At 43.9% G+C, this 25411-nt stretch overlaps 1 protein-coding gene across 2 annotated transcripts in view; it reads right to left on the reverse strand.

The window, feature by feature from the left end:
* The window catches only part of MYOM3 (myomesin 3), a 129812-nt gene that overhangs the window by 73337 nt on the left and 31064 nt on the right, over positions 1-25411 (reverse strand). For both annotated transcript variants that reach the window (XM_066575073.1, XM_066575074.1), the window contains 4 exons: positions 24060-24148; positions 13431-13475; positions 9136-9276; positions 5008-5169 (listed from right to left, as the gene is read on the reverse strand). In XM_066575073.1, coding sequence (XP_066431170.1) covers positions 5008-5169; positions 9136-9276; positions 13431-13475; positions 24060-24148 — 437 coding nt within the window. The remainder of the gene's footprint in view (positions 1-5007; positions 5170-9135; positions 9277-13430; positions 13476-24059; positions 24149-25411) is intronic.

Raw genomic sequence — 25411 nt, forward strand, 5'->3', positions numbered from 1 at the left:
GAACACTGGAGTAACTATAGGTGATGCAGGGGATGCGGTTGCACCCGGGCCCAGGAGTCTTAGAGGGCCCATAAGGCCTCTCTTCTCCATATAGGGAACCCAGTACTAGGAGTAAAGCATTATAGTTGGGGGCCCTGTTACAGGTTTTGCATTGGGGCCCAGAAGCTTCAAGAATCCCACCTGATCTCTGTGAATAACCTCATTAAGATAAGGGGATAATCTCATCACCAATATTTTAGCATCCACATTCAATAGGCATATGGGATGGAAGTTTTGACACAATGATAGCTCTTTCCCTTCTTTGGGAATCCATTGAAAATCAATGGCTATGCTTCGGCGCATTTTTCCCTAACTTGGACAAACCCTTTCAGGAGACTATTAGTTCTGCACCAAATATATTTATATGAAACATAAATTCTAAATCCACAATAAAAAAAAGAGACGTTTTCGGGAGAGTTTTAACAAATTTAATGTGCCAGTTGGGGGTGGTTAATATAAATCTGCTATGTACTCTATACAGTGCAAGTTTTTTTTACATGCATGTTTCAAATTTGAGTGCACAGAAAAAGAAGTGAAATGTCACTTTGTGAGGGCTCAGTCAGACGAGCGAATTTGTCACGCATGTATAAGCGCGTTTTCATAATGGATTTATTAAAACCAATGCTTTCCAATAAAATCGGTCACATGTCCATTTTAGAAGCAGAAAAAATTGCACCTGGACATGTGAGTGCAAATGGACCCAGTCACACGATTTTTTCTACATGTGATGTGCGTTTTTTTTCCCTCGCCTATAATACATGAAAAATTCGCTTGTTTGAATGAGCCCTGAAACTGAATTTGTGTTGGGAAATCCACACATGGATACTGCTATATCCATATGGCGGTGAAGTGCAACACTGCAGCAGAAGTCTGTGGCACAGTATTGGATTTCTGCAGCGACGCAGGTTCTGTGTAAATATACCATTAAGGGCCCATTCACATGGCATACTTAGTTTTCTCCGTGAATGCACAGTGTATTCATGGAAAGAAATTCTGCGTATCTGGGCCTGCTTGCATTTTTTTGTGCGCATATTCTCTGTTTTTTATGCACCCCCAAAAAACTTAAGTAGGTCCCATTGATTTCATGCCTAAATACGTAGTAAATACACATGTATTATGCATATTCACTACATATTTACGCAATCCAATGGACTTAAATGGGCTATTTTGGTCCATATATATATGGACCAAAATAGAACATACTGCTTTTTTTTTTTTCACATGCGTGAAAAATGCAGGTCTGAATACTCCAATAAAAATGAATGAGGTTTCGGCATTGTAAATTACTTGCGTAATACACTGTGTAAATACGCCTGTGAATATTGCCATTTAAACATAGACCGTTAGGGCTTAAACAGATGGGCACATGCACTAATACGTTCGCAGATATGGAGCATATTAGCGCATGAACCAGGATTTTTTCTTTTTGACTATATCAAATTCCTCATTATTGCGTGTGAGTTTGAAAAAAAAAAAAAAAAGCAAGAAGATAGGTCCTGCCCTATCTTTCCCAAATAATATTAACATGCCAGAATCCTGCTAGTGCAAACAAAACCAATCAATGCTTTCATTCCGTACTGTTTTGCGGCCGTGAAGCAAAACGGGAAGAAATCCTGGCAATCTGAAGAAGCCCCTGGTGCATCTTGCTAAAATATTGCGCATGTGTGAAAGGTCTTTTACAGTTGTTCAGTTCAGACCTTCACCTGACCACAGACCCAGTAAAACTAGTTGAACACCCCTGGGACAGACCATGGCTGAAGGCCCATTTGCAACGATTATCGCTCAAAATTCATTCAACGACCGAATTTGAGAGATAATCGTTACATGTAAATGCGGGCATTGGGCACTTTTTGTTTGGACGATGATTTTAAGGTAAACTTAAAATTCATCGTTCAGCTACTGGAAATAACGCAGTTTGCTTTAAGGCCCATTTTGACGGGCCGAATGTCGAGCAAACTATGCCCGACACTCATCCCCCGCATACACTTGCTTCCGTGCTGTTGCACGGGAGCTAGTATCGCTGGCTGCATAAACGATGGACGATGAGCTAAACTATAATTGCTCAGCGTAAATAGCAGCCATTTAGTATTGAAAGGCTGCTATGTTAAGTCAATGGAGAGGGACGGGGGAGCGAGCGGAGGGAAATCTCCTCCAGCTGCCCTGCTGTGAGCCAGTGAAGCTAGCTCCCATGCAGCAGCACAGGAAGGAGTACATGTGGGGATGAGTGTTGGGCATTGCTTGCCTGACATTTGTCTAAATGGGCCTTTATCTATCAGTAGACCACAGGCTGTTATCTCCACGGGAGTGGGCAGTAACATTGTATTCTGCTGACGCCTGCACAGACAACGAACAATGCAGCTGTGCACAGAGCTGGACATGTGATTAACCATACTTTGGGCTCTGTAAACAGCTCCTGGAGGCCCTTTTACATGCAAATGAAGATGATAACATGTTAATGGCCATCAATGGCCGTTAACACTTTATGCAAAAAGATCGCTAAAACTTTCAATCTTTCAATCATTTGAAAGATTATCCTCGCATGTAAATGGGCCTTAAGGCAAAATGCAAGACTGTGCTTTGAGATATGTAAATTTTGTCCTCATACAAAATTAGTTTAAACTGGACAGCATTACCATTTGGTACATACAGGAACTTCTACTTCCGAGCACTTAACGCTCCATAAGAAGGAGGGTTTAAATTTGTGGAAGAATGATAGTTGAGTTGCTGATTCTTATATGGTATGCTTTGTTTCCCTCCTGACCTGTGGCTTATTGGTGTTAAATATGTTAACTCTATTGTGTGACAGTTTGGTGCTGTTGAGAAGACAATAAGATAGCTTTACATAACAGTATTTTAGTATCTGCTATAAGCCAGGAATTTGCCCATATGATAACTTGTACTAGGCCAGGATACTTATACAGCTGGATTTTGCTCATAAGTGATTATGGGAAATTGACAACTCGCAGGCTACTCTCCCCTGCAAAAATTCTGTGTGTTCTCATAGTAGTTTCATTTGTATTGTGCCGTATCTTTTGCAAACGATAACGTGATTTCAGATTGGGTTCAGAAACCTCTCGGTGAAAAGGTAACAGTGTAATACTGTCTATAAATAAGTCTGGACATTTTGTCAAAGAGGATTTGTCAACTTGACTTTCCTAACTACATTTGCAAAAACTGTTTCAACTTGTCCTTACATAAACTGTCCATTTTAGCAATGAGTAGAAAATAATGTTAGCTATACATGGTATATATACTAATTCTGACAAGAGTGATCTGTTCAAGAGTACCCAGATTTCCACCACTGGGATATTACCCATTAGCTTTTTCACAACCTCTTGTAGTGTAACAAGGGTTATACGGGATGTAGTCAAAAAGACTCATCCAGCACTATATCTCAGTACTAGTGGCCTTTATTAAAACAATAGCATACTTGAATGGGAAAGCATGAACGCACTACACAATGCTATGGCATTCGAGACCCTGGGGGCCCTGGAACATGGATTTTAATTGTGGGGAGAGTTGTGCACAAATATATACCCCCATACCTCACCATAATGATTATGCCATGCAGGGCTCCTGGGAAACTGTGTGACAACTAATGGAGTCATCATTACATTGTCACTCAGCTCTTCCTGGATCTGGAATGCCAGTTGCATTATGCAAGCATGTATAGCACATACATTGCTATAACTAGTCAGACATGGCATTCAGGGCTCCTGGAAAGCTGGGTGACAAGTAATAAGATCATCATTATATTTATACTGTTACTGGTGTATATTGACACCACTGGAAGCTAGTGGTTTGACAGGGGTTCCATGGAGGAACGCCCCTGTCACACCCCTAGCTGCTGATTGGGTCAAGACCTGAAGGTCCTAGAAGGGGCAAAAACCTTTTTCTGCCTGAAACGCCGTGGGATGTCACTGAGGAGCACTCCCTGTACTGCACCACTGTAAGCTGCCTGTCCCCCGGGCCTGCCGCTGTCAACACCCTGCTGTTGTGCAGCTGTGGAACGACGCGCTGGGCCATACAGTGTACCCCCACCACAGTGTGCTCCATGCAGCCGAGTGCGTTCTACTAAACATATATGTCGGGGGAATGGGGCCGCTGCTGGCAAAGCCGCTTCCCCTTGCTCAGCACTCCCTGAGGCTGACAACGCTCTGCCCTTTAACACAGAGGGGGGTGGCGCAGCGGGGAATGTCCTTTCCGATGTGGCAATGTGCGCCTGGAGTGGGGGACCTGCATGCTAATTAACTGATGTGAGCGCCCTTTCCAGTGCCCCAATGCGCGCCTCTGCGGCTGCCAGCTTTCGCTCAGTGTCCCACATTGCTTTGGCCTCCATGCTGAAGCGGTGGCAGGGAACGCTGCTTCATGCTGCTGTGGTGTCCCTGCTGAGGCCCCCCCCCCCCCCATGCTGTGAATAGGTCACTGCCCGGGAAGGAGCTGCAAAGCGCTGTGGTGCAGGGGCGGCGGTATGTTTTTGCTAGAACGCCTTCTGGCCGGGCGCCATGGAAAGACCTTGCAGCTAGACCTGCCTGCCTGCAGCGGGGGGCGTGGTATGCTTTCCCCATTATTCCTTAGTGCCCTGGCAGGACCTGCATTCCATCCATCTCTGCAGCCAATCACGTACAGGGAACGTCACCCCCCTGTCAAACTTGACTCCACCAGTACTTTCTGGTGGTGTCAAGATACACCAGTACTATTTATACTCAGCTTTCTCTGGACCCTGAATGACAGGTTGACAAGTGGTATATATTTAATTCTGAGTTGGTAATACTGCTCTTTATTCCTCCTGTAATACCTCCCTCCCTCTCTGGTCTGGGGGAGTTCAAAATATTTTTTTCCTGTCTTCCTGCTCTAAAACCTAGGTGCATCGTATTATCAGATGTGTCTTATAACATGAAAAATACGGCATATTGTCACATAAGTGCAACAGAAAAATTGTAGAAGAATAAATCCATTTTAGCTCACCTCTCACAAACATATAAGCAGTTTGTTCCAGAAGCCCGGATGCAGCGGGCAAACAGATCGTGTAGAAGCCTTCATCTTCTTTGAAAGCTGGGGACCCACTTAAAGACACTTCAAAACCTTCACAGTTTATCTTCTTCCTGTCTGTCTCTTTTACTGGTTTTCCTGTTGGTTACAAATAACAGTACATGTGTGTTTTCACAGGACTAGAATGTTTCTAGTAACATTGCTCAGATCAAATGAGACCTACCATGCAGTATTAACCCTTTAAGGACATGGCCTATTTTGGCCATAAGGACACAATGATTTTTGCGGATTTTCATCTCCACTTTCAAAATGTTTTTATTTTTCTGTCAATATGGTCATATGAGGGCTTGTGTTTGGCGTGGCAAACTGGAGTTTTTATTGGTACCATTTTGGGGTACATATAATGTATTTTAAAACTTTTTTTTTCTTAGGAGGACTGGGAGAAAAAAAACATCAATTCAACCATTTTTGCAGTGTTAATCATGCAGCACAAATGACATGATAATTATTTTTCTGCAGGTTGGTATGATTACGACAATACTAAACATTTTTTTTTAGCTTCTCCACTTTTGCATAATAATTTTTTTTTAACAGAAATTATTATTATTATTTTTTACATCGCTCTATTCAAAGTCCCATAACTCCATGGATGGATTTCTGTGAAGGTTTGCTTGTCACGTGATGTGCTGTAGTTTTAATTGGTACCATTTTGGGGCTGATGACTTTTATTGAGTTTTTTGGGATATAAAATGAACAAAATCAGCGTTTTGCCTCAGTTTCTTCTTTTTTTAAACAGTCTTTGTCATGCAGGATAAATATTTTCTTCAATTTATTGTACAGTATAGCTACGGATACAATGATACCAAATCTGTGAGTTTTAAAAAATTATATATTTTTTTATACAATGGAGAAAGTTCACAAAAAACTTTTTTTTACAGTATTTTCATTCTATGTTTTTACATGTTTTATATCCCTGTAGGGGACTTGAACCAGAAAAGCTTTGATCGCTATGATATTGCATTGCAGTAATTGCAATGCATTATCGCTCACCATAGCAATCACAGTCCATGGCAGGCTCGGACAGCAGTGAGGGCTGATGTTGTCACAGAGGGAACGTGCTCCATCTGTGAGCCCTTTACATGCCGTGATCTGCATTAAAGAGTTAACTGTTGGTATCAATGTTCTTACTGATCCCCGTTGTTGCAGCGGGAGGCTGGATGTCAGCAACAGCCAGCTCCCACTACGGGATGGCGTGGACTCAGTCCTTAACCGTGCCATCCACAGGATATGAGTTTATGTCCTGTTGCATTAACTACAACCCTGCCAGGACGTAAATTTACAGTCTGTAGCATTAAGGGGTTAAATCAATAGACAGTTTAAACAATACCGTAGGAGGGAGGGCCCTGCTCCTGAGCTTACAGACTATGCTTGTTCTGCACAATGGTCCAGCCATCTTTTAACCCCTTAAAGACCAGGGTGTTTTGGTCCAAAAGGAGCAGACTCTTTCTAGGGATTTTACCCATGTGGTGGTTTTACTGCATATTTTTCCTCAGCTACTAATATTATTCTTACTGTTTATTTGTGTGACAAATAGGACTATTTTTATTATATCTTTTTTCAAAGATTTTTTCCTTTTTTAATTTGTATTAGGGGTAAAGCTAAAAATAAATTTTAATGTATAGTTGTTTCATTTTAAAATTAGTATATTTTTGCTAAAATAAAGTAAAGGAATGGGTTTCTCATTTTGCTTTGGGCGGTTTGCTATATAATTTGTATAGTCTCGGATTACAGGGCGCTTATGGAGGAATGGCAGTCGGTCATGGCTTTTTAATTCATATATTATTTTATTTTGTGTTTTTTTACTTATTTTTATAACATAAAAGACCTTTGGGGGTCATTCACATTGTTTTTTTTATTTTTTTATTTTACACTTTTCCACTGTAACTGGGGCAACTCTAGGAGCCACAGTTACAAGGGAAAACATAACTAACAGTAGTCACTAAGCTAATCTGGGTGTACTAAGACCCTGCAGCTCTGCCATGGCAGGAGGCATGCTTTGGTCACATGATCGCTGGATCAAATAGTAGAAGTGACATTTCAGCTTTCTCTGTTCACTACATAGTACTCATTGAGCGCTATGTAGCCTGCAAGTGAGAAGGCAGAAGCTATTAAAAACTGCTTCTCCTCCGGGTCCTTGAGAGTCGAGGACCTGACCAGCGCTTACAGGAGCAGGAGCTTTAATCCCACACCGTATTTTTACTAACAGCCGGGATTAAAGCCCAGGACCAAGTGTTGTGAATTTACGATGCTTGGTCCTTAATGGGTTAAATAAATAGAGTAGTAGACATAAAGCAGTATAAACCAGTCACCAGTATATGTGTATATGCAGACATCAAGTGAATTAGGGTGTATGCAGTGGGATGAAGGAGGTCACATTTCCAAGGTGAACATAGAACTATGATAAATGGAAAAAAAGTTAGGAAGAGAATATAGTAAGTTTCCCTAAAAAGGTGTGTTTTTACAGCACACATAAAACTGTGGGCGTTGGCAGTGGCATAACTTGAAGCTTTTGGGCCCCAATGTAAAATCTGTAACACGGCCCCCAACTATAATTAATGCTTTATTCATAGTACTAGGCTCCCTATATAGAGAAGAGAGGCCTTATGGGTCCCCTAAGGCTCCTGGGCCCGGGTGCAACTGCATCCCTTGTATCCCCTATGTGCTTTGGGAATTAACCTGACTGTCTGGGGTAGTGCAGTCTAGGGAGCTGGTGCAGCAAGGAAAAATCTTGGAGATGGGATTGGGAGGTTTGCATTAAAAAGGAACTTAAGGTTTAAGATCTTTATCAGAACAGAGAGCACATGCAGGGTGGTAGACATAGATGAAGGAGGAGATATAGGGCAGTACAGTACTGTGGAGAGGTTTATGGATGAGAGTGATGAGTTTAAATTGCATTCTATATTGGAAGGACAACCATGCAGTGGCTAACAGGGTGGAGGCATCAACATAGCGGCTGGGCAAAAAGATAAACCTGGCTGCTGTATTCAGGATAGATTGGAGAGGGGAGAGTTTAGGGAGTGGAAGAGCAATTAGTAACGAGTTGCTAAAATCAAGCCAAGAATAGATTTGGCAGCAATACATGTTTGATGCATCCACAGTGAGAAAAGGATGGATTCTGGAAATGATTTTAAGTTGCAGATGACATGAGTATGCAAGTAATAGAATATAGGAAGTGAAGGAAATATCAGAGTGAAATATAACCCTAAGGGCTTATTCAGATGACTGGGTTTTCACACCCAGCCGATATACGGTGTCCATCTGTGCTGGGGGAGGAGGCTGGAAGAGTCGGGAGCAGTGCACTAAGCTCGTGCCCCTTCTCCGCCCCCTGCCACTGTTTGCAAAGGGAGGGGGCGGGACAGGGCGGAGCTAAGTCCTGGAACTTAGCTCCGCCTCACCCCACCCCTGCCCTTGTAAATAGTGTTGAGGGGCGGAGAGGGGGCAGGAGCTTAATGCACTGCTCCCAGCTCTTCCAGCCTCCTCCCCCTGCACAGAGGGACACCATATATCGGCTGGGCGTGAAAACCCGGCTGATATACGGTCGTCTGAATAAGCCCTAAGGGTGAGTTTACATGGGACGGAAATGCTATGGCATGTCTGCAGCAGAAAATTCTGTAGCATTTCTGCATGCAAAACACAGTTGGTGCTGATTTTGTTTTGTAATCAGCTGCGTACCCACAGCTGATTTCAGAGTATACAATGTTTAACTCTGAAGCATTTGGCTGCCAGCGCACTCCTTCACCCAGTGCCCAGAGGCGTGTACTGAGCGCAATGCCACTGGTCAAGTGATGTGGAAGAGCCATCACCTGACCTGTGGCACTGTGCTCACTAGATTTTGACTGTTTTGAATGCGGAAATTCTGCAGAATTTTCCAGTGGGGACATTTGGCAACATTTTTGCCCTGTGTAAACATACCTTAAGACAGCAAAGAGACCTTAAGAGATTTGGTGGTACCAAAAAGTGAAAGGAAAATATATGTACTTTGAAATGAAATACATGTAATTTTTTTATATTTATTCATTCATTTATATTTTTGTATATACATACCATCTCTTAACCACTGAACACTTGGCTTGTGTCTTTCAAGACGGGAGGAAGCAGAACAGCACAGGACAAACGATTCCTTCTCCCTTGTAAATACTGGTCCCAAGACACTAGTGAATTCCCCTTCATAGTCTGGCAGCAAAGCTACAAGGTACAACTATATAATAAATAGCTTATAAAAATAATACATTATTATAGTCACAGTTTTATTAAGTTATGTATAACATTAACCCTTTCCAATCCACTGTCTGAGATCTTTCTACATTCGGATTGAAGCTTGTACAGCTCCAATGTCAGAAGACGTCCAACAGGGTATTCTTACCGTCTATTTCCAGAAACTCCGCTGTCAGAGCCTCTCTGGCGCACAGAAACTGGCTTTAGCCAGCAGATGGCACCGTTGTATAACAGCAAAAAGAAAAAAGCCTTTTAGGAAACTCTGAATCCAAAATCAGACTGGAGGTGGTTAATGTTAGGGCTGCACAGTGAGTTTGGCTGCGATGATTGCTGTGAACCCAAAACCACTGTATTGCACAGGGATATTGCACTGCTTGCAACCTGCAAATGGTTTTCCTAAATAATATACATTGGTGGTAGTGGCAACATTAATTAAAATACTAAAAAGAAAATATACTCACCCATTGCTCCCCCACTGCCGCTCCTGTCCTCCAGCCAATTTCTGTGTATGTCAGTGATGTCCAATAAACAGGCCTGGGCTAATACACTAGAAACCCATGAGAACTCTTTACATGATGTCACCAGGGCCAGAAGACCCCATGACATCACAGGCCATGTGACATGGCGCCAGAGTGATGCTCCGCCATCATGGTAAGGAATTTAACAGCACAGTATTAATCAAAAAAAATCCTTTAAGGAGGAAAACCTCTTTTAATGATTTCTTGTGTAGTAACCAGAAAAAAGTGTGGGAGTTGGGAAGTCAAAATCCATTCATTTTTGTCCTTAACGCAAAAGTAAAATCATCATTTTATATTGGGTCATTCCATCCCTGTTTTGGCTTTATCAGTTTGATATATGCTATATGTTAAACAGGTATATAAATGTATTATATACCCAATTGTAAAAGATAACTGAGTGCACCCACTAAGTTATGTAAGAAGTACTCTTGAAGTATGCCACATGGGCTGCCACCTAAACACTGATGGCTGGAGTGTGTCGTCAGCCCTAATAGGAAAAGTTAGCCTGGTGTGGGAACCAGTATAGAGGACAAGTAATACTGAGCTCAAACCCAGGAAAAAACTGTAGTTAGGTCCTGTTGGGGGTCTGTGGGAAATCCTTGTTCCTGTGGCCCGGCAAGATAGCTGGAGGGAAGTTTAGTGGCCCTGTAAGCCTGAGTTGTGGCCTGGTGATACAGTCCTGTACAAGACTGTACTGAGTGGAGTAGATAGTGTGAAGGGTGGTATGGTGGGAGCTCTTGAGAGTCAAGGCCCATATGTAAAAAAGCTGCCCAGCTGTTGGAGTGAGCAATGTGGAGTGGACCTGAAGAGTAGTCCTGTAGTAAGATTGCCCACTAGACATAACAAAAGAGGAACCTGAGAGAGGTAAAAGCCTTGAACTACGCAGAACTGTAACAGAGAGATGGAGCCCTTGAGAGCTGGGCCTGAGAGAGAGATTGTCGCCATATATAGATGTGAGATAGTATGAAGTAACATAGTATTGGTATGGTCTCTATGAGACAAACAGCAAAGAAAGTTATTACTGTTCACTGTACCATCTTGTGTGTACTGAAAACAACAGGAATCTGTACTTCATCTCAGCATTGACACTATTAAGCATATTGTGCCTCTTAAAGTGATAGTAACCATAATACTTTGTGTGCCACTGTATTTACAGTTGTTTTTATTTAGTCTGTGATTTTCTTTAAAACGGAAGATATCCCACATTACATGATGACACCCACATGTCTAAGGCTGCTTTTAGATGGAATGATTTATCGTTCGAGCAAGCGAACAATTTCAGAGTTCGCTTATGCAGCCTGTTTATACAGGCAGATAAATGGTTAGCTTTCTAAATTGTTCAGTTATTCACATTGACTGTATAAGTGAATAAGAACGACAGGACGATCAGTATTTAAACCAAACGATTCGCGAACAAGCCAACAATGATTTTCATGCTTGGATGAAATGAATGATGAACGATAAGTGAGGGAACTTTTGTTCATCATTCGAACATTGGCTGCATTTCCACTGAACAATTGTAGTTAAAATTTGAACGATCCAGCAATTTTTCATTGAACGATTCCGTGTAAACACTCCTTAATTTTATACATATAGATAAACAGGTGTACTTAAAGGGGTTGTCCGGCCACGCAGCGTGAAACTTTTTAATAATAATAATGCTTTCCTTTCACTAAGCATTGTAAAACACAGCATACATGGGTTCAAAACGTCAGGCATATTAGCTGTAATGTCTGTTTCTTACTTTGTAAACTGATGTTGAAAGCAGTATTCAAAGATGGCACCGTTGTGCTGCAATCCCACAATGCCCTGCACCTCCCCTCCCTCTGTGTGCACGCTCCCGATAATGGCAGGATGCATGAACTGAAAGTATCTCCTGGCCCCGCTCAGCTCCCGCTTACCTCCATTGAACTAAATGTCAATCTCTCCTGGCCCCACCCACCTCCACTGAACTGTAGTAAGAGTGACCCCCAATAATTGCCTCCGCAGTAAGAGTGACTCCCAATTATTGCCTCAGCAGTAAGAGTGATCCCCAATATTTTCCCCAGCAGTAAGAGCGGCCCCCAATAATTTCCCCAGCACTAATAGTGACCGCAAATAGTTGCCCCAGCAGTAAGAGTGACCCCCAATAATTGGCCTAGCAGTAATAGTGACCCCCAGTGATTGCTACAGCAGAAATAGTGACCCCCAATAGTTGCCCCAGCTGTAATAGTGACCCTAACAGCTGCCCCAGTAGTAATAGTGACACCTTCTGCCCCCCGATACTGGCCCAGCAGTAATAGTGACAGCACCTGCCCCCCGATACTGGCCCAGCAGTAATAGTGACAGCACCTGCCCCCCAACACTGCCCCAGTAGTAATAGTGACACCCACCGCCCCCCGACACCGCCCCCAGTAGTAATATTGACACCACCCACCCCCTGACACTGTCCCCAGTAGTAATAGTGACACCAACCGCTCCCTGACACTGCCACCAGTAGTAATAGTGACACCACCTGCCCCCTGGCCCCCCCCCCCGTCACTGCCACCAGTAGTAATAGTGACACCACTCCCCCCCGACACTGGCCCAGTAGTAATAGTGACAGCACCTGCCCCCCACACTGCCCCAGTAGTAATAGTGACACCATCCGCCCCCTGACACTGCCCCCAGTAGTAATATTGACACCACCCACCCCCTGACACTGTCCCCAGTAGTAATAGTGACACCAACCGCCCCCTGACACTGCCACCAGTAGTAATAGTGACACCACCTGCCCCCTGGCCCCCCCCCGTCACTGCCACCAGTAGTAATAGTGACACAACTCCCCCCTGACACTGCCCCAGTAATAATAGTGACACCACCGCCCCCCGGCACTGTCCCCAGTAGTAATAGTGAAACCATCCGCCCTCTGGTCCCCCCCCCAACTCTGCCACCAGTAGTAATAGTCACACCACTCGCCCCTTGACACTGCCCCCAGTAGTAATAGCGACACCACCTGCCTTCCGACACTGCCCCAGTAGTAATAGCGACACCACCCACCCCCTGACACTGTCCCCAGTAGTAATAGTGACAACAACCGCCCCCCGACACTGCCACGAGTAGTAATAGTGTCACCACCCGCTCCCCGGCTCCCCCCACACTGCCACCAGTAGTAATAGTGACATCACTCGCACCCCGACACTGCCCCCAATAGTAATAGTGACACCACCACCCCCCGACATTGCCCCCAGTAGTAATAGTGACCCCCCCACTTATCCTTCAGTTGAGGACAGTTGGCCAGTGGATGCTGCTGTCAGGATCGGCTTCAGAGCGGACTTCTGAGTGAATCGCGCATGCGCAAAGAAACAGAAGCGCTTTCCTGAGAGCCGACAATCGCTACTGCACCTGCGCAATAAGAAAAGAAGACCGGCCAGAGAATTTGTCGTATCCAGGGATGACAGAATGGTAAGCATAGGGGGGGAGGGCACCTGTTTAAGTAAGTATATAACTTCTGTATGGCTCATTTACAAAGCACATAATATATTACAAAGTGCTTTGTAATAGCCATACAGAAGTGCATACATACACTTGTCACGGCCAGACAACCCCTTTAATATGTTTATTTAAGCTATTCACAAGTTCACTCACCAGGATATGAAACAGAATCCCAGCTGGACTTTAACCCTAGGTATTCTGCAAAAAAAAAGTATACTTAGTTTAGAGTTTGTTAGAGTTGAGTGTAAATATGCATTTAATATATAGGGCACTAGTTACAAGATGTAAATTATGACGTATGTCAATTTATGAAGCAAAGTATTTACAGACCTGTGTATACATATGGGCACAAATTTAGATTTTTAAAGGGCTTTGTTAGCTCACACAAAATGTTACAGTTCTTCAATAGAAAGCTCCTGTGTCTGCTAACTGCAGATTTTAATATGGAATTGCAGGCTGATTTAAGCCATTTCATTTCTGTTTCAAAATCTGCACAAAGTCATGTTGATTTTATTGCGGAATTAACTGAGAATATGGAAAAAATTCCACCCGTGTGAGAGGTCCCTAAGAGTCAGTGCATTAGAGGCAGCTTTTTTTAAACCCATTTAAGACCAAGCACTGTAAATTTACGAAGCTTAGTCCCAGACTTAAGCTCAGCCATATGTAAAATTATTACCGGGATTAAAGCCTTCTGCTTCTGTAATCAATCAAAAGCAGAACGGGTTGTCAGCTGTTAGTCACAGCTGATAACCCGGAGGAGGAGGGAGAAGTGGTTTTTAACCCGTTTTGCCTTCTCCTTTCTTCAGTACACATCGCTCAATGAGCGCTATGTACTAAAAAGTGAAAGCGGAATGGTTTCTTCCACTATGCGAAATGGCAGGCAGTGACCTCTGGCACAGCAGGGCTACAGGGTCCTAGAGGACTCTTATCAGCTTTTCCAGTGACTAATGTCACTACAGGGGATGTTTTCCCTGTAACTGGGGCTCCTATGGGTGCCTCAGCTACAGTGGAAAAATGTAAAATAAAAAACCCCCAAAACATGTGAATGTCCCCCAGAGGTCTTATATGACGTCATGGGGGACATAGAAAGTAAAAGAAAAATAATTACATACATAAGTAGAAAAAAATTACAGAATAAAACAGCAATATATACATAAGAAAGAAAATAACCCAAAGCCAACGCCAACCAAAACCGTTGCTATATCTGCCCTGTAATCCCAAACCATACATATTATATATTAAAACGTCCGAAACAAAATGAGGAACCTGTTCCCATACTTTATTTTAGAGTAAATATACTAATTAAAAAAAAAAATTATATAAATGTTAAAAAAATCATTTTTTTAGCTTTTTACCCCCAATAAAAATAAAAAACTGAAAAAAGTATGTGAAAAAGATATTTAAAAAATAGCCCTTTATGTCATGGGAAAAAAACGCAGCAAAAATAATTTTGGTAGCTAAAGCAAAAAAATAGGGCAGTAAAACTACCACATGGCTAAAATCCCTAAAAACTGTCTGGTGCTTAAGGTACAAAACAACTAAATTAACATTTAATTGTGCGGCATCCCCCTAAATGGCTAAGATAAATCAAGGAAAAAAAACTGCGCTTCTAAGGATGGACCATGAAGTTCTTCTATCATATACGGTGTAAACTTCTTTTATTGGATATGCAACGTTCACGCTTGACAAAGGCTCTGGGAGAACGGGCCGAAAAGCGTTGCATATCCAATAAAAGAAGTCTACACCATATATAATAGAAGAACTTCATGGTCCATCCTTGGAAGTGCTGTTTTTTTCCCTTGATTTATCTCAGCTATTTACCATTGGATCCCCTGGTTGTTGGGGGACACAAGTACGCGAAGCAGCTCTCCTAATTTAAGGATTGGGGAAAAGGATCGTGGAGGAACACCTACCGATTACTACAAGCCTGCCGGGACATGGAGGTACTAATGGGGTGTCCTCATATGGAACCCTATTAAGTACCGGGTAAGTCCCGCTAATTTCATTCACTTTCGTATTTATCAGACACTTGGTGGAGCGCTAATCTGACCCTGGTTTTATTTAATCCCCCTAATGGAAAATGTATTTGAATTCACTTTACTATTATAGCATTACTTGGCACCAATTCTAGTTTTTATTATTTATAGGATTTTAATTTAAACCATAAGGCCTCATGTCCACGGGGAAAATCAGGCCCGCTACGGATTCTCCATGTAGAATCTGCAGCGGGTCCCTCCTGCCCCGCGGACATGAGGGCTGAAAATAGGAATAAATCAGAATAAACTTACCTCTCACACGCTCCGGATACTTCCTTCGCTGCGGCGTCATCTTCTCTCGTCGCGGCTGGATCTTCTTTCTTCGGCTCGGCGGATGTGCATGATGACGTCGGTGACGTGCCCCGCGCATGCGCCGGTCCGAAGCAAAATGATCCGGCCGCGACTGAGAGAAGATGGCGCCGCGGCGAAGAGAAGAACCGGAGCGTGTGAGTAAAATCAGATTTTTGTGTCCCGCGGATCCGGACGGCTTCCATAGGCTTCAATAGAAGCCCGCGGGAGCCGTCCCCGCGGGAGACCCGCATGAAAATGGAGCATGGTCCAGATTTTTTCATGCTCCATTTTTAAAAAAATCACTTTTATTGACGATCCGCGGGTACTTATCTACCCGCGGGTGGTCAATGCATCCCTATGGGGTGCGGATCCGCGGGCGGGAGAAGAGTTAAAATCCGCTGCGGATTTTAATTCTTATTTTGCCCGTGGACATGAGCCCTAACTGTTTTTTTCTGTATAACAAAGAAATGCAGGCCCAACGAAGAGTAAATTTGGTAAAGTGTACCTGAAAATATTTTTATTTGCCAAACTGTGATAGATTAACCCCTTCCCGCTCCTGGACGTACCTGGTACGTCATGGTAGCGGGATACTTCCCGCAACATAACGTACCTGGTACGTCATGCCATTAAAGTGTCGCCGCGGTGACAATCACGGCGACACAGCAGCGATCCTGGCTGATATCGTCGGCAGACAAGTGAGGCATCCGGGCTGGGGACCAATCAGAGCGGTCCCTCCCCCACGATCGCTGTGATTGGTCAGGGAAAAACTCCCTGACCAATCACAGCGCAGCAGCGGACTTCGCGCTGTTTACAGTAGGGGCTCCATGTGCAAGCACCGCAGTGTGTTTCCGGTGCTTGTACAGAGAGCACCTACTGTGTTTTTTTCTGAATATAAGTGCGATTAGAGTGTAGATTAGGCAGGGAGTGAGTGTAGTGTAGTGTAGTGTAGTGTAGTGGAGTGTAGTGTAGTGTAGTGGAGTGGAGTGTAGCAGAGTGGAGTTCGTGATCAGTGTAGTGGAGAGGAGTTAGTCATCAGTGTGGTGTAGTGGAGTGAGTGTTAGTGATCAGTGTGGTGTAGTGTAGTGAGTGTAGTGAGTGATTGATCAGGCAGTGTAGTGTAGTGAGTGTAGTGAGTGATTGATCAGGCAGTGTAGTGTAGCAGAGTGGAGTGAGTGATCAGAAGTGCAGTGTAGTGTAGTGAGTGAGGGATCTGTAGTGTGTGATCAGAAGTGTAGTGAGTGAGCTGTAGCGTGCGATCAGCAGTGTAGTGTAGCGCAGCGTGTAGTCAGTGTATCCCTTGGTGTAAAAAAAAAAAAAAAAGTTCCTGTTGTTCCCATTTTGTTACCTGTCCCGTCACCCGTTATTAGTTAGTGTAGCGTTTAGTTAGTCCGTCTAGTGTGTAGCGTGTCGTTAGTCCGTGTACTGTCAGTGTATTCGTCTGTGTAAAAAAAAAAAAAAAAAAAAAAGTTCCTGTTGTTCCCATTTCGTTACCTGTCCCGTCACCCGTTATTAGTTAGTGTAGCGTTTAGTTAGTCCGTCTAGTGTGTAGTGTGTCGTTAGTCCGTGTTGTGTCAGTGTATTCGTCTGTGTAAAAAAAAACAAAAAAAACAAAAAAAGTTCCTGTTGTTCCCATTTCGTTACCTGTCCCGTCACCCGTTATTAGTTAGTGTAGCGTTTAGTTAGTCCGTCTAGTGTGTAGTGTGTCGTTAGTCCGTGTTGTGTCAGTGTATTCGTCTGTGTAAAAAAAAAAACCAAAAAAACAAAAAAAGTTCCTGTTGTTCCCATTTCGTTACCTGTCCCGTCACCCGTCATTAGTTAGTGTAGCGTGTCGTTAGTCCGTCTAGTGTGTAGTGTGTCGTTAGTCCGTGTTGTGTCAGTGTATTCGTCTGTGTAAAAAAAAAAAAAAAAAAGAAAAAAAAAAACACTTACGTGAATACACCACATAAGTTTCCGTGTTCTTTCCGACCCCCGTCCCGTGGTCACCCCATCCCGCAGTGTCCCATCTAATAAAACTTTTTCCCCGTGTGCCCCATTTTATATAAATATGGCCCGCAGGAGGTACACTTCAGAGGAACTGTATGCAATCATTGCATCAGACTCGGACTCAGGTAGTGGTGATGACGACCCCACTTTTTTGGCATTCTCCGACTCCTCATCCTCATCCAGCGAGTCTGAGCTCCCTGCACCCCCGAGAAGGCGTCCAAGGACCGCCACTGACCCCAATGCATCAGATGCTCACTGGAGTACCCCGGAAGATTACAGACCCCAGATCCCTGATTTTATTGGGAACCCAGGGATTCAATTTGATCCGGAAGGGCTCAGAGGGAAGGACTTCTTCAAGTTTTTTTTTTCAGAAGAGTTCATTGCCCACATTGTTACCCAGACTAATTTGTACGCCCAGAATTTTATTCAACAAAATCCCACCTCCAGCTATGCCAGACCCGATAAGTGGACCCCTGTGGATGCACCAGAGATACAAAAATTTTGGGGGCTTATACTAACCATGGGGCTAATAAAGAAGCCAACAATCAGGGCGTACTGGTCTACCGATATTTTGTACCACACCCCAATGTTCCGCATGGCGATGTCGAGGACGCGCTTTGAGTGTATTTTAAAATTTCTGCACTACAATGACAACCAGCTGTGCCCCCCCAGCGATCACGCCAATTACGATCGGTTGTATAAGATCAGGCCCGTAATAGACCATTTTAACGCCAAGTTTGCCCAGGCGTATGCCCCACAGATAAACATTGCAGTAGACGAGTCCCTGGTACACTTCAAGGGGAGGCTAAAATTCCGCCAGTACCTGCCCAGTAAGCGGGCACGGTATGGTGTGAAGTTGTACAAGCTGTGCGAAAGTACATCAGGGTACACCCACAAGTTCCGTATTTACGAGGGGAAGGACACTAAAATTGAGCCCCCAGAATGCCCCCCCGTGCTGGGAGTAACAGGGAAAATAGTGTGGGAACTGGTGCACCCACTATTAGACCAGGGTTACCATCTGTACCTGGATAACTTTTATACCAGTGTCCCCCTGTTTCAGTGCCTCGCTTCCAGAGGAACAGTGGCATGTGGCACTGTTCGGAAAAATCAAAAAAGCCTCCCTAAGACGCTGCTTGGGCAACTGCTCAGAAGGGGTGAGAGCCGGGCCCAATGCAGCGACAATGTATTGTGCGTTAAATATAAGGACAAGAGGGATGTCCTTATGTTGACGACAATACACGGCCACAGCAGTACCCCCTGCCCAGTACGAGGTACCAGTGCAGAGACCCCCAAACCAGACTGCGTCCTCGACTATAATAAGTACATGGGAGGGGTCGATCTATCAGACCAGGTACTGGAGCCCTATAGAGCCATGCGGAAAACACGGGTGTGGTACAAAAAACTGGCCGTGCACCTCGTACAGATGGCACTGTATAATGCCTACGTGCTGTTCCGAGGTGCAGGCCACAGGGGGACATTCCTTGAATTTCAAGAGGAAGTTATCAAGGACCTAATATTTGGGGACCAGGAGGTGGGGGAGAGGCCCAGTACTTCTGGAAGCGAGGCCACAAGAATTGTACCAGGGCAGCATTTTCTCAGTGAAATTCCCTCCACTGCGACGAAGGGAAGGACCCAAAAGAGGTGCAGAGTGTGCTACAAACAGGGGATAAGAAAAGACACCAGATACCAGTGTGAAACGTGCCCCACACAACCCGGCCTCTGTATAAATGAGTGTTTTAAGATCTACCACACGTCCCTGAAATTTTAATTTTTTTATTGCCCTGACGTTTTACCCTGATGTACTTCGCACAGCTTGTACATAAAGCCACATGCTAAGTCCTTCCCTTCTGAGCCCTGCGCCCTAAAAACAGTTTAGATTCACATATGGGGCATTTCCCTGTTGGGTAACATCATGGATTACGTTTTCTCCTTCTGCCCCTGGTAAAAAATAAAAATCTGGGCCTAAACTGAGCATTATTGGAAAAATGTGAATTTTTCGTTCTCAACTCAAATTGTTAAAAAAAATTCCTCAAATACCTGTGGGTTCAAACCGCTCACTACACCCCTTAAAAAATTCCCTGAGGGGTGTAGTTTCCAAAATGGGGTCAGTTGTTGGGGGTTTCAAATGCACTGGTACCTCAGGGGCACTGCAAACACTACATGGGCTCTGAAAATTATTCCAGCAAAATCTGCATTCAAAAAGCCAAGAAGCGCTCCTATCCTTCTGAGTCCTGCCATGTGCCCATACAACAGGCTACGTCCACATATGGGGCATTTCCGTGTTCGAGAGCAACTGGGTAACGCATCATGGGGTACTTTTTTTCCTTCTGCCACTGGTAAAAAATATAAATCTGGGCCTAAAGCTGAACATTATGTGAAAAATGTGATTTTTTTTGTATTGAACTCAAACTGTTAAAAAAATTCCTCAAATACCTGTGGGTTCAAACCGCTCACTACACCCCTTAAAAAATTCCCTGAGGGGTGTAGTTTCCAAAATGGGGTCAGTTGTTGGGGGTTTCAAATGCACTGGTACCTCAGGGGCACTGCAAACACTACATGGGCTCTGAAAATTATTCCAGCAAAATCTGCATTCAAAAAGCCAAGAAGCGCTCCTATCCTTCTGAGTCCTGCCATGTGCCCATTCAACAGGCTACGTCCACATATGGGGCATTTCCGTGTTCGAGAGCAACTGGGTAACGCATCATGGGGTACGTTTTTTCCTTCTGCCACTGGTAAAAAATATAAATCTGGGCCTAAAGCTGAACATTATGTGAAAAATGTGATTTTTTTGTATTGAACTCAAACTGTTAAAAAAATTCCTCAAATACCTGTGGGCTCAAACCGCTCACTACACCCCTTAAAAAATTCCCTGAGGGGTGTAGTTTCCAAAATGGGGTCAGTTGTTGGGGGTTTCAAATGCACTGGTACCTCAGGGGCACTGTAAACACTACATGGGGTCTGAAAATTATTCTAGCAAAACCTGCATTCAAAAAGCCAAGAAGCGCTCCTATCCTTCTGAGTCCTGCCATGTGCCCATACAACAGGCTACGTCCACATATGGGGCATTTCCGTGTTCGAGAGCAACTGGGTAACGCATCATGGGGTACGTTTTTCCTTCTGCCACTGGTGAAAAATGAAAATCTGGGCCTAAAGCTAAACATTATGTGAAAAATTGGATTTTTTCGTATTGAACTCAAACTGTTAAAAAAAATTCCTCAAACATCTGTGGGTTCAAACCGCTCACTACACCCCTTAATAAATTCCCTGAGGGGTGTAGTTTCCAAAATGGGGTCAGTTATTGGGGGTTTCAAATGTACTGCTACCTCAGGGGCACTGCAAACACTACATGGGGTCTGAAAATTATTCCTGCCAAATCTGCATTCAAAAAGACAAGAAGCGCTCCTTTCCTTCTGAGACCTACCATGTGCCCATACAACAGGCTACGTCCACATATGGGGCATTTCTAAAAACTGCGGAATCTGGGTCATACATTCCAAGTTTTGTTTCTTTGCTAACTCCTACTGTTTTATATTAAAAAAAAGGTTTTATATTGAAAATCAGTAGAAAAAAGGAACTGTTCTAATTTTTGATGCACTTTCCTTTAATTCCTGTAAAACATCTAAAGGGTTAATAAACTTTCTAAATGCCATTTTGAATACTTTGAAGGGTGCTGATTTTAAAATGGGGCAATTCATGGGGGATTCTGATATACAGGCTCGGCAAAACTATGTCTGAACTGCATTGGTCCTTAAAAAATTTAGATTTTGAAATTTGCTGGTAAATGTGAAAAATTACTGCTAAATTTATATACTTTGTGGAGTCTGCAAAAAGTAAAATAACACTTAAAAAATGATTGCTGTGTAAAGTAGGCCTATGGGAAATGTTAATTAATAACTATGTTGTGGTGTTTGACTTTCTATCTTACAAAGAAAACAATTCAAAGTTTGAAAATTGTGAATTTTTCCAAATTTTCAGTAAATTTGGATTTTTTTTCCAAATAAGGACAAAATTTATTGATGAAATTTTTACACTAACATAAAGTACAATATGTCACGAAAAAACAATCTCAGAATCACCTTGATAAGTAAAAGCATTCAAAAGTTATTAGCACAGAAAGTGACAGATGTCAGATTTGAAAAATAAGGCTTGGTCCTTAAGCTCAAAATAGGCCATGTCATTAAGGGGTTAAAGAGCAACTTGCTGATCGGTGAGAATCTCACTGACAAGACCTTTGCCGATCTTGAGAATGGAGGTCCCGTGTCCCTCGTCTGTCACTGCTAAGGTCACTTCTCTGAATGGAGTTCTGGCCAAGCATGAGGTCACACTTCATTCAATGGGGTTGACGGAAATACCTGAGTGCTCGCTGCTTGGGTATCTCAACAGTCCTATTGAAAATTAATGGGGCGCCAGTGCGCCTGCATAACCACCACTCCCATTCAGTCTCCTCTTCATTGCTGGGAGTGCAGAAACCCCACAGTGAGGAGGACACAGGACCCTCTGTTACGGACTACGGAACGTGGACCCACTGGGCTAACCAGTCAGCCTGGTTTTAATACCAGACCAGGTGACTGGCAGCTGACCCCAGCAGACAGGAGCACCTACAGAAGAGTAACTGCCCCTAAGATAAGCAGGCAGATGGAAGAGGCCTGCCTACAAGCAGGGTAATTGCCCCACTAAGGGCGGCCCCATGCTGGAACCTTGGGATTGACTAGCCCTGACAGAAAACAGGGATGAAGTACTGAAACACAGAAATGAAGACACTGCACAGAACTAACTTACTACAAAGATGAGAATGAAGCACAGACAGAAAGGAAATGGACACACCTACAGATACGGGGCACAAGGCAAAAGGTACAAACAGGACAAGCAGACAAAGGTCAAAATAGACTTAAACAGTATAGAGACAGAAGACCTAGCAGTGGAGTGCCCAGAGGAAACACCAATACTGAGGAAAACCAGGAAGTGCATCAGCTCAGCTAAAATAGGGAAGTGATTGCCTATTAATTCCACAGCTGAGCTGAGAGCCAGAGGACTGGCCAACCCTCTCAGTGCTGGAGGAAAACAGCACAGTAATAGCAGAATGATGCTTGCGGCTGTCCGCAATCACAAGAAAGCGGCAGACATGAGTAGCAGACCTTACCTCCCACTTCTCAACATCGTCTGACACTCCCACTCAGTCTCCTCCTTATTGCTGTGGGTGCAGTAACCCCACAGTGAGGAGGACACAGGACCCCTGTTCTCAAAAGCTTGACAAAAACCATAAGGGTTGAAACGTCGCTGTATGTTTTTTTGTTATGGGAGAATAAATTGGAACATTTTCTTCTGCACCTACAAATGCTGCCAACTTTCTTCATTATCGGGACCCCGTTCTCATGATCGGCCACAGTCTTATCAGTAAAACCCTCAATGATCAGCAAGTTATCCCCTATCTCTGTTTGTAATTTGTCAGTTGTTCCATATAAAAGGCAATCGTTTAGTCATTCGCAAACTATTCTGAGGCATTTTAAGACTCCCCTTATATACCAGCAATACACTGAAAGAGGTATCTTGAAAAAAATGTAAAAGATTATCTGTGCGTGTAAACAGACATAATTTGAAAGCAAACAACTTGTTCACTCATTCCAACAATTAAAGGGGTTGTCCCGCGCCGAAACGGGTTTTTTTTTTTTTTAACCCCCCCCCCCCCCCCGTTCGGCGCGAGACAACCCCGATGCAGGGGTTAAAAAAACAAACCGGAGAGTGCTTACCTGAATCCCGGCGGTCCGGCGTCTTCATACTCACCTGCTGAAGATGGCCGCCGGGGTCTGCTCCCTCCGTGGACCGCAGCTCTTCTGTGTGGTCCATTGCCGATTCCAGCCTCCTGATTGGCTGGAATCGGCACGTGACGGGGCGGAGCTACACGGAGCCGGCATCCTGCACGAGCGATCCCATTCATAAAAGAAGAAGACACGGACTGCGCAAGCGCGGCTAATTTGGCCATCGGAGGCCGAAAATTAGTCGGCACCATGGAGACGAGGACGCCAGCAACGGAGCAGGTAAGTATAAAACTTTTGATAACTTCTGTATGGCTCATAATTAATGCACAATGTACATTACAAAGTGCATTATTATGGCCATACAGAAGTGTATAGACCCACTTGCTGCCGCGGGACAACCCCTTTAATTGATCCATGTGAAAGGTTTCAAAAGATAGATCATCAATAGTATTCACCCAAAAAATGCTTTTAATACCTTCCCTCTTTTTTCTTTACCTAATTAAAACTTTTTGGGGAGAAGCAACTTTTACACACCTCTTTTTTAATGGTGTGAATTTTGAGGTGCCCACCTGCTCAGGGCTTTCTGTTTTCGTTACATATTTTCTTCAAGTATTTCAACCACAGTTGTGTATATTTATATGAATGAAACCTAAATTTCTAAAAATGTTAGTATATATTAAAAAGCAAGTTCACTACTGGTATTTACAATGACTTACGTTTAACAAGCACATTAGCAAAAGAGGTTGCCTGTCCAAAACTATTAGTAGCCACAACACTGTAGTCAGCGGAATCATCCATGGAGCATCTGTTCACAACAAAAATAAAACAGAATCATTCATCTAGTATGGCATAATTACTTTTTAACTAACACTGTAGTTGTGGGGAGTAGAAGACAGAGACTTTCAAATTTGCTCCTATTTAAGATACTAAAGTGGTTCTACTCCTAGTAGGTTAGCTGAATAAGGTGGCCAAACAGAAAGGGCTGTTAACTCCCTGTCCCCATGTGAAAATTGCTAAAAACTACTATTCATTTAGGACCGAAACACTGAAGATTAAAGTGTAACAAAACTTTTAGAAGACTTCTGTCATGTCATAGGGACATGACAGAAGTTTTGATCAATGGGGTCCAGTTGCTGAATCTCCACCAGTCGCTAAATTGAAGGGACAGAAGTGCTCTTCTGAGACCGTGCTTGATAAGTTCTTTTCACTTCTGCTCGGAACAATGTAGGGCCTCAGTAGACAATCTATAAACCTGTACACTGCAGGTTGATCACCGCCAAAGTGGCATAGTGCTTAATGAGCGCCTCTGTCCTTCGTTTAACCTAACTGATTAAAACTATTGACATGTCAGTAATTTTCTGAAAGTTTAGCGCTGGAGTGCTAAACCACTGACCAACCTCTTTTACCACATAGAAGAACACAACACTCCTACAGGGCGTGGAAGTTGCGGTTTCAATGGTCTAATCATTGATTTGATTCACTCAGTAATAGCCAAACACTGGTACTTTAATGAAAAGAAAGGGTCATTGTTAGAGATGAGCGAACCTACTCGGCCACGACCCTTTTTCGCCCGAGCGCCGGGATTTTCGAGTACTTCCGTACTCGGGCGAAAAGATTCGGGGGGCGCCGTGGGTGAGTGGGGGGTTGCAGCGGGGAGTGGGGGGGGAGAGGGAGATAGAGAGGGCTCCCCCCTGTTTGCCGCTGCTACCCCCCGCTCCGCCACGCCTCCCCCCGCCCCCCGGCGCCCCCTGAATCTTTTCACCCGAGTATGGAAGTACTCAAAAATCGCGGTGCTCGATCGAGTAATTACTCGAAACGAGTAGGTTCGCTCATCTCTAGTCATTGTAAAACAAGATTGAAGGAGTTTTCCAGGGAGAATTCGACTGATGACCTATCCCCAGGATATGTCATTAATACTTGATTGGCTGGGGTCCCGACCAATCAGCTGAGCAGGCGCATGCTGTCAGCGCCACAAATACACAGAGGACAGAGCGGAAGGCTCCACGCTGACCTCCGTGTAGTGTCTGGCGCTTGTAACTTCAGGCACAGCTCCCATTGATTTCAATGA

This window comes from Eleutherodactylus coqui, chromosome 1, assembly GCF_035609145.1.
Source record: "Eleutherodactylus coqui strain aEleCoq1 chromosome 1, aEleCoq1.hap1, whole genome shotgun sequence".
Lineage (NCBI taxonomy): Eukaryota > Metazoa > Chordata > Amphibia > Anura > Eleutherodactylidae > Eleutherodactylus > Eleutherodactylus coqui.